At 41.0% G+C, this 16,210-nt stretch overlaps 1 protein-coding gene across 1 annotated transcript in view; it reads right to left on the reverse strand.

The window, feature by feature from the left end:
- Window positions 1–16,210, reverse strand: part of MFN2 (mitofusin 2) — a gene marked incomplete at its 5' end in the record, with an annotated part of 116,895 nt that overhangs the window by 70,439 nt on the left and 30,246 nt on the right. The window contains 4 exon segments of the mRNA XM_053691529.1: window positions 13,490–13,525; window positions 13,527–13,598; window positions 13,689–13,729; window positions 13,732–13,784. Coding sequence (XP_053547504.1) covers window positions 13,490–13,525; window positions 13,527–13,598; window positions 13,689–13,729; window positions 13,732–13,784 — 202 coding nt within the window.

The raw sequence follows: 16,210 nt of genomic DNA on the forward strand, positions 1-16,210 counted from the left end.
AATAGTGAGGTGGGGGAGGGAAGAGAGCTGTTTGAGAGGGGCCCGGGAGGGATCAGGGGGTGGGACGTGTCAAGTGGGAGGCCGATTTCTACACTAAAGCTAAAATTAACCCTTCAAGCTCTCTACAAGCTACCTAATTAACCCCTTTACTGCTGGGCATAATGCAGCAGCATTTAGCGGCCTTCTAATTACCAAAAAGCAATGCCAAAGATATATATATATATATATATATATATATATATATATATATATATATATATATATATATATATATATATATATATATATATATAAAATATAAGAAAGGCACTCTCCGTATATTTAGTGTAATAACTTTACTTGGATGAACGTTTTCGGGGTCACCCCGGTCCTCAGACCTTACAAGACAAGTGATATAGTGACCTATTTAAATGTTTACCTGGTGACGATCCTACCAGAGTCTGTGGCGTCCTCCTAGCGCAACTGCGCATGCGCAAGAGTAAGTACAGAGGCCCTGGAGGTTCAAAAGAGTCACCAGGTCAAAAATTGTGAAGATAAACATGTGAAAATAAAAACAACAATTATAACATAAATATTAAAAACACAGAGCACAAAATCACCGAAATGGTAACTGATGGAAAAATTATTTGTTAATGTGATGTAGACATACATGTATTCGTAAATGTATTAGGTAGACTTAGAAGTTATATTGTATGTTAGAATGCGGTGTATAGCAGTATCGACAGAGTAGTTGCATGCAGAGGAGGTGTCAAGATCTCACATGTCACTCTTAATAAGGACAGCAAAAGCTCATAATATATAGCTAAAGTGTTAAAGATATTATGAGCTTTTGCTGTCCTTATTAAGAGTGACATGTGAGATCTTGACACCTCCTCTGCATGCAACTACTCTGTTGATACTGCTATACACCGCATTCTAACATACAATATAACTTCTAAGTCTACCTAATACATTTACGAATACATGTATGTCTACTTCACATTAACAAAGAATTTTTCCATCAGTTACCATTTCGGTGATTTTGTGCTCTGTGTTTTTAATATTTATGATATAATTGTTGTTTTTATTTTCACATGTTTATCTTCACAATTTTTGACCTGGTGACTCTTTTGAACCTCCAGGGCCTCTGTACTTACTCTTGCGCATGCGCAGTTGCGCTAGGAGGACGCCACAGGCTCTGGTAGGATCGTCACCAGGTAAACATTTAAATAGTTCACTATATCACTTGTCTTGTAAGGTCTGAGGACGGGGGTGACCACGAAAACGTTCATCCAAGTAAAGTTATTACACTAAATATACGGAGAGTGCCTTTCTTATTTTCTTTCTATACTGTCTGATATTTGTATTTATATATATATATATATATATATATATATATATATATATATATATATATATATATATATACATATACACACATACATATACATACATATACATACTACATACATATATATATATATACATATATACACACACACACACACACACACATACATATATACACAAAACACGGAAGGGGAATGCACTCCAAGACTGGACCGGGAACACATCCCATGAACCAGCAACATGCTCAGCCCTGGGTGCTCAGTGGCCCTCACAAAAAGCTGTGCTGTCACCAGAGTCACAGGCAGTTAACCCCAGACAGGAGTGGGTGCAAGAACCATAGGGGAATTACAAAACAAATTAATACAACACAACCCTGCACTCACCAGCAAGCTTCACAGTTTGTTTGGATTTGAGAGCTTGCATTGTGTGGCTGTGTTAGGGTCTCAGGTATTGGAAAGGACCTTGACGTGGTACCTAGGCTTGTCCCATTTGGCCAAATGCGGTAACTAACTTTTCCATTTTTAACTGTGAGCTTGCTGGTGAGTGCATCTCTCTCACTCTCACTCTCTCACTCACACACCGTATCAAGAAAGAAAGAAAGAAATCAGGTAAGCATAAATTTTGTTTTCTTTCTAATGGCACGGTGAGTCCACAGATCATCATCAATTACTGTAACTTAAACAGAAGGCACCACTGCTTGAAGAACCTTTCTCCCAAAAGAAGCCTCAGTTGAGGCAAAAGTATCAAATTTAAAAAACTTTGAAAAAGTGTGAAGAGAGGACCAAGTTGCAGCCTAGCAAATCTGTTCCACAGAAGCTTCATTTTTGAAGGCCAAGGAGGAAGAAACAGCCCTAGTAGAATGCTGTGACCTTCTCAGGAGGCTGCTGTCCAGCAGTTTCATAGGTCAAGCAAATTATAATCTTAAGCCAGAAAGAAAGAGAAGTAGCCGTAGCTTTCTGACCCTTACGTTTCCCAGAAAAAATGACAAGCAAAGCAGAAGACTGGTGAAAATCCTTAGTCGACTGCAAGTAAAATTTCAATGCACGCACCACATCTAGGTTGTGCAGTAACCGCTCCTTATGAGAAGTAGGGCTAGGACACAATGAAAGAACAACGATTTCTTGGTTAATATTCCTATCCGAAACCACCTCAGAAAGGAAACCGAACTTAGTACGCAGAACCACCTTATCTGAATGAAAGATAAGATGAAACCTTATCTGAATGAAAGATAAGGTGAATCACATTGCAACACAGAGAGTTCAGAGACTCTTTGAGCAGAAGAAATTGCAACAAGCACTTTCCAAGATAACATCTTAATATCTAAAGAATGCATAGGCTCAAATGGAGCCTGTTGAAGAACCTTAACGAGGTTAAGACTCCAGGGAGTAGTAACAGGTTTAAACACAGGCCTGATTCTGACCAAGGTCTGACAGAAGGATTGCACATCTGGCACATCCGCCAGACGTTTATGCAATAATAGAGAAGGCAGATTTTTGACCCTTCAAAAGTACTTGCAGACAAACCCTTCTCCAGACCTTCCTGGAGAAAAGACAAAATCCTAGGAATCCTGACTCTACTCCACGAGAAACCTTTGGATTCACACCAGTACAGATATTTACGCCATTTTTTATGGTAAATCTTTCTAGTCACAGGCTTACGAGCCTGAATTAAGGTCTCAATGACGGACTCGGAAAACCCGTGCTTAGATAAAATTAAGCGTTCAATCTCCAGGCAGTCAGCTTCAGAGAAACGAGATTTGGATGAAGGAAGGATCCTTGAAGCAGAAGGTCCTTCCTCAGCGGAAGTCTCCAAGGTGGAAGAGATGACATTTCCACTAGGTCTGCATACCAGATCCTGCGAGGCCACGACGGTGCTATGAGAATCACAGAAGCCCTCTCCTGCTTGATCCGAGCAATGACTCGTGGAAGGAGAGCGAACGGAGGGAACAGGTATGCTAGACTGAAATTCCACGGTACCACCAGCGGATCTAGCAGGACTGCCTGTGGATCCCTTGACCTCGAACCGTACCTCGGGAGCTTGGCATTCTGACGAGATGCCATGAGATTTAGCTCCGGCTGCCCCCATTTGAGGATCAAACTGGAAAACACCTCCGGATGGAGTTCTCACTCCCCTGGGTGAAAGGTCTGTCTGCTCAGGAAATCCGCTTCCAAAATGTCCACTCCTGGCATGTGGATCGCAGATATACAGCAGCTGTGGGTCTCTGCCCACTGAATAATTTTGGCCACCTCCGACATGGCCAAGGAACTCTGAGTCCCTCCCTGGTGGTTGATGTAAGCCACCGAAGTTATGTTGTCCGACTGGAATCTGATGAACTGGGCTGGAGCTAATTGAGGCCAGGCTATTAGAGCATTGAAGATCGCCCTCAGCTCTAGAATGTTTATGGGAAGAATTGACTCCTCCTGAGTCCAGAGACCCTGGGCCTTCAACGAGCCCCAGGCCGCTCCCCACCCCAGCAAGCTGGCATCAGTGGTCACAATAACCCAGGTAGGTCTGCGAAAGCAGGTTCCCTGAGAGAGCTGCTCCTGAGATAACCACCACGGAAGGGAGTCTCTTGTCGCCTGATCAAGATCTATTCGCGAAGACAGATCAGCATAATCCCCATTCCATTGCCTGAGCATACATAACTGCAGAGGCCTGAGATGGAACCAAGCAAACGGATGATGTCCATGGCTACTACCATCAGACCAATTACCTCCATACACTGAGCCACTGATGGCCGAGGAGAGGATTGAAGGACAAGACGAGAGTTGAAAGTCTTTGAATTTCTGACCTCTGTCTGAAGTATCTTCATTGATAGGGAGTCTATTATGGTCCCCAAGAACACTACCCTCGTAGCAGGAACCAAGGAACTTTTTCCCAGATTTACCTTCCAACCGTGGGAGAGATGAAAATACAAGATTCCTGTATGAGAGTTTGCTTGTTGAAAAGACTGCACCTGAACTAGAATGTCATACAGATAAGGCGCCACTGCAATGCCCCAAGGCCGGATAACTGCCAACAGAGCCCCCAGAACTTTTGAGAAAATTCTGGGAGCTGTGGCAAGGCCGAATGAAAGAGCTACAAATTGAAAGTGCTTGTCCAAGAAGGCAAATCCCAGAAACTTGTGATGATCCCTGTGAATGGGAACATGAAGATACGCATCCTTTAAGTCTATGGTTGTCATGAATTGACCTTCTTGAAACAAGGGAAGAATAGTCTCCATCATGAAAGATGGAACCCTGAGGAACTTGTTCAGGCACTTTTGGTCTAAGATTGGCCTGAAAGTTCCCTCCGTTTTGGGAACTACGAACAGATTTGAGTAAATTCCCAGACCCTGTTCCTGCGGAGGATCAGGAACTATTACTCCCAGACAGGCAAGGTCCTCTACACAACATAAGAATGTCTCTCTTTTTGTCTGGTCTACAGATAATATGGAAAGGAGAAAACTTCCTCTTGGAGGAAAGGATTTGAACTCCATTTTGTACCCCTGGGATACCATGTCCACCACCCAGGGATCCGGAACATCTCGTATCCAGGCTTGAACGAAAAAGGAAAGTCTGCCCCTACTAGATCCAGTCTTTCCCTGCTTTCCCAAGACTGACTAGGCTTCCAGGAGGACTTGGCCTGATCCTGATTGGAAGAGGGAGGGTTTACCTCTAAAGTTATGAAAGGAACGAAAATTACTCTGCCGTCCTTTCTGTTTATTCTTTTTATCTTGAAGAAAAGAGCCTTTACCTCCTGTAATATCTGAGATAATTTCAGTCAAACCAGGCCCAAACAAGGTCTTACCCTTGTAAGGACTCGCCAGAAGCTTGGACTTAGACGAAACATCCGCAGACCAGGATCTCAACCATAGGTCTTTTGCGCACTAGGACCGCAAAACCAGAAATATTTGCTACCAGCTTAATGACCTGTAAGGAAGCATCCGTAATCAAGGAATTGGCCAATTTAAGCCTTAATCCTGTCCTGTATTTCCTCAAGGAGTATCTGTCCGAATAGAGTCAGACAACACATCAAACCAGTAAGCTGCTGTCAAGGAACTAGTAAGTTAATTCCTATAAAGTAGAATGTAGACTACTCAGCTGCTGAACTTAATATAAAAGGATATATACAATTAGTTGTGTTACAGATTTATTATTTTCATGAGATTACTTCTAAATCACTGAAAATGTAAGGCCTAGATTTGGAGTTTGGCGGTAAAAGGGCTGTTAACGCTCCGCTGGCTTTTTTCTGGCCGCACCATAAATTTAACTCTGGTATCGAGAGTTCAAACAAATGCTGCGTTAGTCTCCAAAAAAGGAGCGTAGGGCATTTTTACCGCAAATGCAACTCTCGATACCAGAGTTGCTTACGGACGCGGCCGGCCTCAAAAACGTGCTCGTGCACGATTCTCCCATAGGAAACAATGGGGCTGTTTGAGCTGAAAAAAAACCTAACACCTGCAAAAAAGCAGCGTTCAGCTCCTAACGCAGCCCCATTGTTTCCTATGGGGAAACACTTCCTACGTCTGCACCTAACACCCTAACATGTACCCCGAGTCTAAACACCCCTAACCTTACACTTATTAACCCCTATTCTGCCGCCCCCGCTATCGCTGACCCCTGCATTACACTTTTAACCCCTAATCTGCCGCTCCGTAAACCGCCGCAACCTACGTTATCCCTATGTACCCCTAATCTGCTGCCCTAACATCGCCGACCCCTATGTTATATTTATTAACCCCTAATCTGCCCCCCACAACGTCGCCGACACCTACCTTCAATTATTAACCCCTAATCTTCCGAGCGGACCTCACCGCTATTCTAATAAATGTATTAACCCCTAAAGCTAAGTCTAACCCTAACACTAACACCCCCCTAACTTAAATATAATTTACATCTAACGAAATTAATTAACTCTTATTAAATAACTTAATCCTATTTAAAGCTAAATACTTACCTGTAAAATAAACCCTAATATAGCTACAATATAAATTATAATTATATTATAGCTATTTTAGGATTAATATTTATTTTACAGGCAACTTGGTATTTATTTTAACTAGGTACAATAGCTATTAAATAGTTAAGAACTATTTAATAGTTACCTAGTTAAAATAATTACAAATTTACCTGTAAAATAAATCCTAACCTAAGTTACAAATAAACCTAACACTACCCTATCAATAAAATAATTAAACTACCTACAATTACCTACAATTAACCTAACACTACACTATCAATAAATTAATTAAACACAATTGCTACAAATAAATACAATTAAATAAACTATCTAAAGTACAAAAAATAAAAAAGAACTGTTACAAAAAAATAAAAAAATATTTACAAACATAAGAAAAATATTACAACAATTTTAAACTAATTACACCTACTCTAAGCCCCCTAATAAAATAACAAAGCCCCCCCAAAATAAAAAATTCCCTACCCTATTCTAAATTAAAAAAGTGACAAGCTCTTTTAACCTTACCAGCCCTGAACAGGGCCCTTTGCGGGGCATGCCCCAAGAAGTTCAGCTCTTTTGCCTGTAAAAAAAACATACAATACCCCCCCCCCCAACATTACAAACCCACCACCCCACATACCCCTAATCTAACCCAAACCCCCCCTTAAATAAAACCTAACACTAAGCCCATGAAGATCTTCCTACCTTGTCTTCACCATCCAGGTAATCACCGATCCGTCCTGGCTCCAAGATCTTCATCCAACCCAAGGGGGGGTTGGCGATCCATAATCCGGTGCTGAAGAGGTCCAGAAGAGGCTCCAAAGTCTTCCTCCTATCCGCAAGAAGAGGACATCCGGACCGGCAAACATCTTCTCCAAGCGGCATCTTCGATCTTCTTCCAATCCGGTGCGGAGCAGGTCCATCTTGAAGCAGGCGACGCGGATCCATCCTCTTCTTCCGATGTCTCCCGACTAATGACGGTTCCTTTAAGGGACGTCATCCAAGATGGCGTCCCTCGAATTCCGATTGGCTGATAGGGATTCTATCAGCCAATCGAATTAAGGGTAGGAATTTTCTGATTGGCTGATGGAATCAGCCAATCAGAATCAAGTTCAATCCGATTGGCCGATCCAATCAGCCAATCAGATTGAGCTCGCATTCTATTGGCTGTTCGATCAGCCAATAGAATGCGGAGCTCAATCTGATTGGGCTGATTGGATCGGCCAATCGGATTGAACTAGATTCTGATTGGCTGATTCCATCAGCCAATCAGAAAATTCCTACCTTAATTCCGATTGGCTGATAGAATCCTATCAGCCAATCGGAATTCGAAGGGACGCCATCTTGGATGACGTCCCCTTAAAGGAACCCGTCATTAGTCGGGAGACATCGGAAGAAGAGGATGGATCCCGTCGCCTGCTTCAAGATGGACCTGCTCCGCACCGGATGAAGAAGATCGAAGATGCCGCTTGGAGAAGATGTTTGCCGGTCGGATGTCCTCTTCTTGCCGGATAGGAGGAAGACTTTGGAGCCTCTTCTGGACCTCTTCAGCACCGGAATTATGGATCGCCAACCCCCCCTTGGGTTGGAATGAAGATCTTGGAGCCAGGACGGATCGGTGAATACCTGGATGGTGAAGACAAGGTAGGAAGATCTTCAGGGGCTTAGTGTTAGGTTTATTTAAGGGGGGTTTGGGTTAGATTAGGGGATGTGGGTGGTGGGTTGTAATGTTGGGGGGGGGGTATTGTATGTTTTTTTTTACAGGCAAAAGAGCTGAACTTCTTGGGGCATGCCCCGCAAAGGGCCCTGTTCAGGGCTGGTAAGGTAAAAGAGCTTGTAACTTTTTTAATTTAGAATAGGGTAGGGAATTTTTTATTTTGGGGGGCTTTGTTATTTATTAGGGGGCTTAGAGTAGGTGTAATTAGTTTAAAATTGTTGTAATATTTTTCTTATGTTTGTAAATATTTTTTTATTTTCTGTAACTTAGTTCTTTTTTATTTTTTGTACTTTAGATAGTTTATTTAATAGTATTTATTTGTAGCAATTGTGTTTAATTAATTTATTGATAGTGTAGTGTTAGGTTAATTGTAGGTAATTGTAGGTAGTTTATTTAATTATTTTATTGATAGGGTAGTGTTAGGTTTAATTATATCTTAGGTTAGGAATTTATTTTACAGGTTAAATTTGTTAATATTTTAACTAGGTAACTATTAAATAGTTCTTAACTATTAATAGCTATTGTACATGGTTAAAATAAATACAAACTTACCATGTAAAATAAATATTAATCCTAAAATAGCTATAATATAATTATTAATTTATATTGTAGCTATATTAGGGTTTATTTTACAGGTAAGTATTTATCTTTAAATAGGATTAATTTAATTTAATAAGAGTTAATTTATTTCGTTAGATGTAAATTATATTTATCGTTAGGGGGGGGTGTTAGCTGTTAGGGTTAGACTTAGCTTTAGGGGTTAATACATTTATTAGAATAGCGGTGAGCTCCGATCGGAAGAGTAGGGGTTAATAATTGAAGGTAGGTGTCGGCGATGTTAGGGAGGGCAGATTAGGGGTTAATACTATTTATTATAGGGTTAGTGAGGCGTATTAGGGGCTAATAACTTTATTATAGTAGCGCTCAGGTCCGCTCGGCAGATTAGGAGTTAATAAGTGTAGGTAGGTGTCGGCGACGTTGAGGGGGGCAGATTAGGGGTTAATAAATATAATATTAGGGGTCGGCGGTGTTAGGGGCAGCAGATTAGGGGTACATAGGGATAACGTAGGTGGCGGCGCTTTGCGGTCGGAAGATTAGGGGTTAATTATTTTAAGTAGCTGGCGGCGATGTTGTGGGGGGCAGATTAGGGGTTAATAAATGTAATATGGGGTCGGCGGGGTTAGGGGCAGCAGATTAGGGTACATAAGTATAACGTAGGTGGCGGTCGGCAGATTAGGGGTTAAAATTTTTAATCGAGTGTCGGCGATGTGGGGGGACCTCGGTTTAGGGGTACATAGGTAGTTTATGGGTGTTAGTGTACTTTAGGGGTACAGTAGTTAAGAGCCTTTATAAACCGGCGTAGCCAGAAAGCTCTTAACTCCTGCTATTTTCAGGCGGCTGGAATCTTGTCGTTAGAGCTCTAACGCTCACTGCAGAAACGACTCTAAATACCGGCGTTAGAAAGATCCCATTGAAAAGATAGGCTACGCAAATGGCGTAGGGGGATCTGCGGTATGGAAAAGTCGCGGCTGAAAAGTGAGCGTTAGACCCTTTAATCACTGACTCCAAATACCAGCGGGCGGCCAAAACCAGCGTTAGGAGCCTCTAACGCTGGTTTTGACGGCTACCGCCGAACTCTAAATCTAGGCCTTAATCTGCATAATTTTATATATTAAACACATGATTATAGGTGTATGTAGTATTCTCATACATAACCTAATTAGGACTAGTGGTTAAATAGAAAATAATAAACTCGGCACCAGAAATAACTGATCAGATAATATAGCAACAGCGTTGATCTTAGAACAAACTTAAGTTGATTAAAGTTACATGCAGGTTAACAGCAGTTTGCGCAAATACTCAATACTGAAGTTGGCTCCCAGATCAAGTGAGAAGCAAGTACAGACACTGGTGCTGATAACCGCTTCGGTTATTTGTTTTACCTCTGATGCGGATGGCGGTAGGCTCTGCTGCGTTCTCTGGGGAGTGTGCAGAGAAGTCTGGGCTGTAGCCGATGACGTAAGCAGCGTCTCAGTGAAGCGTGATGAGAAGTTAGGAGCTGAAAGGAATCCACAGTCCACGGAAGAAACAGCAGGCAAGATGCACAGTATGGTAGGTGCAAATAATTACACAGAAGGAACTATTCCTTGTAAGGGAACTATAGCTCAGTAATCTGGTAAACAAATTAACAAGCAATGAGTGCTTGAATAGGTAAACATTTATAGGCTAAAAGCTAGAGACCACCCATAAGGGACGGGAACATGACAGCTGCAGCACTGGTGGACAGTAGAAATACATACCACAGGCTGCATTGGAGACCCTGATGAACATTCCTTTTTTTAATAAAGCTTCCAGCTTCTTATCACATCAGATCCTTAAAAGAACAACTATCCTCTATATGAATAGTAGTCCTCTTAGCCATAGTGGAGATCGCTCCTTACTACCTTAGGAACCGTTTGCCACAACTCCTTAACGGAATCTGCTATAGGAAACATCTTTTTGAAATTGGGGATGGAGAAAGAGGAATTCCAGGTCTCTCCCCACTCCCGTGCAATAATTTCTGTAGCACGGTCTGGTACAGGGAATACCTCCACCGCAGAGGGAACATCAAGAGTACTTGTTTAGCTTACTGGTCAGTCGTCCAAGGTATCCAAAACCTCCTTAAGTATTAAGCGAAGGTGTTCAAGCTTAAATCTGAAGGATACAACTGCAGCATCAGTAGAAGGAATTACACTATTTGAATCTGAGATTTCACCCTCAGACACTACCGACATATTTTCTTCATCAGAAATTTGGGGCACAACACTCAGGGTAGCCACAATGTGATCAGAAACCTTACTAACTGATTCTTTAAGTTTCCTTTGACGCCTTCCCTGCAGCATGGTAAGGCGGCACAACGCCCTGAGATACCGCAGAGGATACCTGAGTAGCAATGTCCTGTAAGGAAAATCCTACTGGATTATTAGAGGAAACGCAGGGCACTGCATGTGGAGACTGAAAAAGTTGGGGACATTTGGGGAGAAAGAAGCGGCATATCTGCTGCAGGAGGCAGGCCTGAACAGCATCCACCAACGCTATGGTGGCTCATGGTCAAAAATTTTACCCCTATAACTTAAGGTTCTCTCTATGCAAGTGGACAAAAAGGTACTCGGGGGTTCCACCTGTGCATCATAACAAAGCTGACATGCAACAATCTGCAAGCCTCTTGTTACATTTCAATAAAACCCAAAATGACAAGCAAGAAAAATAACTAATTTACTGACCGTAAGAAAATTATACTGTGCCTTAAAACGCAAATAAAATCAGTCTCAGTATACCGGGCAATATTAATACCCCCAGGCAACCCAACACACCTCAGCAGTTTACCGAGGTGCCTACCTGTCCTTCCTGAGGAGAAAATTACAAACAATGAATTTTTTATTCAATCTTTGTACTTGCAACGGCAGCGCTATCTTCTATCAAGCAGCCGACAACTGCGTCACTGCACTGTAGTTAACCGTACCCCAAAATGCGCAGGCCAACAGAAAAAAATAAAACGCCTGCAAACCAGGCTCCACCCCCTTCTTGTAGGAGCGGGGCCCATCGTATAAAACGGAACGGCGATAATACAAAGTACAAAACGCAGCTTAACAGTTCAGCCCGGATCTCAAACAGAGCACAAACACCAATTAAACCACCAATAAAAAATAAAAAATTTCCCCATACACAGTCTCAGGTCCTGACAAACTGCCAAATTTTACCCTTACTATGCTGGGTAAATAAACGTCCCCCTAATCAAAAAGATACTGCAGCAGTGCCAAATTCTACTGTCTCCCCCAGGAAATTAAATATGGCACTTATCTTACCTAGGCCTCTGTCAGCAACAGGACAGCTCATCTGGCTTGAGAGGGTCCTTACCTCACATAGACCTGTGGAAGAAGGAAAGAACTTGAGTAAGCATACTCAGGCTTTCTGAATAGGGCCAGCAAAATCTTGAGAAAGCACAGTAAGGATTGTACCTTACAAGTTCCCACATGCTCAAAAGCCACCACTGCCCTACTGAAGAGACTGATGTGGACTACGGCTAGACCCCAGAAAATATCAGAGTAAACCTACTCTGCTTTAAAATAAAAAATTCTAGATTGAAGAATACGTCTTATCAGACACTAAAACTTTACCACCTCCTTGCACTGTAGGCAAAGAGAATGACTGGGAGATTGTGGGATAGGGAGCCTGATACTTAACAGCTTTGCTGTGGTGCGCTTTGCCTCTCCTGCTGGCCAGGAGTGATATTCCCAACAGTAATTGATGATGATCCGTGGACTCACCGTGTCATTAGAAAGAAATTAGAAAACTATTTAGCATGGCTGTTTTTTGGTGGTTGTAGATGTGTAACAGATTTTGGGGGGTCAAAGTTAGAAAAAAAAGTGTGTTTTTTTAAAAAAAATTCATTATATTTTATCATTTATTTTTTTTATAGTAAATTATAAGATATGATGAAAATAATGGTATCTTTAGAAAGCTCTATTTAATGGTGAGAAAAAACAGTATATAATAATATGTGTGGGTACAGTAAATGAGTAAGAGATAATTTACAGCTAAACACAAACACCGCAGAAATTCTAATGCCCTGGTCCAAACAGTAAGAACATTGAAAATGCTGCTGTGTTCACCAAGGGGTTAAAGGGACATTCAAAAAGCATATACAGCAGCACTGAGGCAAAGGAGTAGCAGGCAATCCCAATAGTTAAAAAAATAAAACTTTTATTTAAACATGTGTTAAAAGAATACACAGGCCTAAGGGAGTTTGGAGCTGTGTATCTCTTTTAAACACCCACCGTTTAAATAAACGTTATATTTTTAACTATTGGATTGCCCAGCTACTCCTTTGCCTCAGTGCTGCTGTATATGCTTTTTGAATTCTATATTTTCGGCTACACCGGCCGTTTTTACACAGCTTAGCACCCCCCTGTTACCTGTTAGCTGCCTGACCCCCCGCCTCTGCATATGGATTGTGCCGGAACTCCCTGCCTGTAGCAGCCTGGTATTGTTTGATAAAGGGACATTGTAGTCTTTTGGTTTCATATAAAAGGGTCTTTCAAAACAGAATACAGCTTAGTTTTTTTTTTAAAAACAAATGTTTAGATCCTTAATAAACTAATTAAAAAAAAAAAAAAAAGTTAAGACGTGTGCACTACATCAATAAAGCTGTTGGAGTTGTGCCTATCAGCCAATGAGCACTGCTAGGAAATACACAACTGATGCAACGCTATTAGTTTCAATTTACTTAAAATTTAAAAAAACAAAAAAAAAAACACACACACATTCAGTAAAATCCCTGCACTCCCTCTTACTTTTTTTTTTTTTATATCACTTTCCCATATTTTAAATCAGAGGACAAGCAGAGAAGGACTCATGGGCATATCTAGTCCATTGAAAGAGATGTTAGTAAGGTCCACAGGGGGGATCAAGCAAGTTAGTCCCATACAAAGCTAATAAACTATAATTATCCCTCACAATCACCTCGTCCATATATTCCGGTTCTGAAGCAGACGCGTCCCCATCGGTTATTCAAGTTAAATATATTTGGACAGGACAGGACGATCATTCACTTTGTGAAAAACTGCTTCACCTGGAACATAGAATAAAAGTGATAAGTCCAAATGGCAATAACTATTGGCCAACATACATAAATAAATTGTTGGAATAAACTTGGACTTACCGTCTGCATAAGTGTAGACTCAGAGTTGGCTACCAACACAAGACATCTGCATCAAGGCAGAATTTATCAATCCAGCTGTCCAACTCTGTAGTGAACCTCAATACAGGCTCCAAAACAGAAAGACATACAGAAAATCACAATTATATATAAAAAACACTAAATTTCTATAGCATGGGATCTGAATAACATTTTAAAGAAACATTAACATATAATGATGTATGAGTATATGCCAGTAAACGTATAAAGGGACAGCTCTCAAACAGTTCGCTTAAGTGTGAAAATATACTTGCTGTTGAAAAGTTCTGATAAATTATTATTTAATAAATTAAATTTGATATCTTGTTATAAATTGTAAAAGCTGCACATGAATGCACACTAGATGCTGATCTTGATAGACCATAGGCACCCTGCCTTTGCTTGCTGTTGAAAAGTCAATGAGTATACCCACCAGAGAGACTGTGCACCATGAGTATTTAAAGGGTAGGCAAACAACGGTATAAAGAGGGCGCTCTAAGCAAAGAGATAATTTATACTACTATGTCTCCTCCTCCGGTTGTACTGTATATAAATATAAAAACAACTTAATTTATACATAAAAAGGGCTTACCAATTTCATTACAAATGGGAAAGGTAACCACATTTTATTTATCAAATACTTCATTTAATAAAGAGCAAACCAGCAAAAATGGAATACAATGTACACAATTTATTACAATGCTCGCTAAAAAATTAATTGATTATACTCTAGAATCCTTTTTGATAAAATTCATTAGTAGTTGTTAAAAAAACAAAGGGATGTTATTATATTAATAAAAAAAAACATCTCAATCATGATGCACATCTTCAACATATTCTACGTTAAATTAATTCTCCAGAAATAAGTTTCCGACTTATCTACTAAAAACATAATTTATGCATACCTGATAAATTCCTTTCTTCTGTTGTGTGATCAGTCCACGGGTCATCATTACTTCTGGGATATAACTCCTCCCCAACAGAAATGCCAAGAGGATTCACCCAGCAGAGCTGATATAGCTCCTCCCCTCTAAGTCAATTCCCAGTCATTCGACCAAGAATCAACGAGATAAGGAGTAACCAAGGGTGAAGTGGTGACCTGGAGAATAATTTAAAAGATATTTACCTGCCTTAAAAACAGGGCGGGCCGTGGACTGATCGCACAACAGAAGAAAGGAATTTATCAGGTAAGGCATAAATTATGTTTTCTTCTGTTATGTGCGATCAGTCACGGTGTCATCATTACTTCTGGGATACCAATACCAAAGCAAAAGTACACGGATGACGGGAGGGATAGGCAGGCTCATTATACAGAAGGAACCACTGCCTGAAGAACCTTTCTCCCAAAAATAGCCTCGAAGAAGCAAAAGTGTCAAATTTGTAAAATTTGGAAAAAGTATGAAGCGAAGACCAAGTTGCAGCCTTGAAATCTGTTCAACAGAGGCCTCATTCTTAAAGGCCCAAGTGGAAGCCACAGCTCTAGTGGAGTGAGCTGTAATTCTTTCAGGAGGCTGCTGTCCAGCAGTCTCATAGGGCTAAACGTATAATGCTACGAAGCCAGAAAGAGAGAGAGGTAGCAGAAGCTTTTTGACCTCTCCTCTGTCCAGAATAAACGACAAACAGGGAAGAAGTTTGGCGAAAATTTTTAGTTGCCTGCAAGTAGAACTTGAGGGCACGAACTACATCCAGATTGTGTAGAAGACGTTCCTTCTTTGAAGAAGGATTTGGACACAAGGATGGAACAACAATCTCTTGATTGATATTCCTGTTAGTAACTACCTTAGGTAAGAACCCAGGTTTAGTACGCAGAACTACCTTATCTGAGTGAAAAATCAGATAAGGAGAATCACAATGTAATGCTGATAACTCAGAGACTCTTCGAGCCGAGGAAATAGCCATTAAAAACAGAACTTTCCAAGATAACAATTTTATATCAATGGAATGAAGGGGTTCAAATGGAACACCTTGTAAAACGTTAAGAACTAAGTTTAAACTCCATGGCGGAGCAACGGCTTTAACACAGGCTTGATCCTAGCTAAAGCTTGACAAAAGGCCTGGACGTCTGGATTTTCTGACAGACGCCTGTGTAACAAGATGGACAGAGCTGAAATCTGTCCCTTTAATGAACTAGCCGATAAACCTTTTCTAAACCTTCTTGTAGAAAAGACAATATCCTAGGGATCCTAAACCTTACTCCCAGGAGTAACGTTTGGATTCGCACCAGTATAGGTATTTGCGCCATATTTTATGGGTAAATCTTTCTGGTAACAGGCTTCCTAGCCTGGATCAGGGTATCAATAACCGACTCAGAAAAACCACGCTTTGATAAAATCAAGCGTTCAATTTCCAAGCAGTCAGTTTCAGAGAAGTTAGATTTTGATGTTTGAATGGACCCTGTGTCAGAAGGTCCTGTCTCAGAGGTAGAGACCAAGGTGGACAGGATGACATGTCCACTAGATCTGCATACCAAGTCCTGCGTGGCCATGCAGGCGCTATTAGAATCACAG

This window comes from Bombina bombina, chromosome 8, assembly GCF_027579735.1.
Source record: "Bombina bombina isolate aBomBom1 chromosome 8, aBomBom1.pri, whole genome shotgun sequence".
Lineage (NCBI taxonomy): Eukaryota > Metazoa > Chordata > Amphibia > Anura > Bombinatoridae > Bombina > Bombina bombina.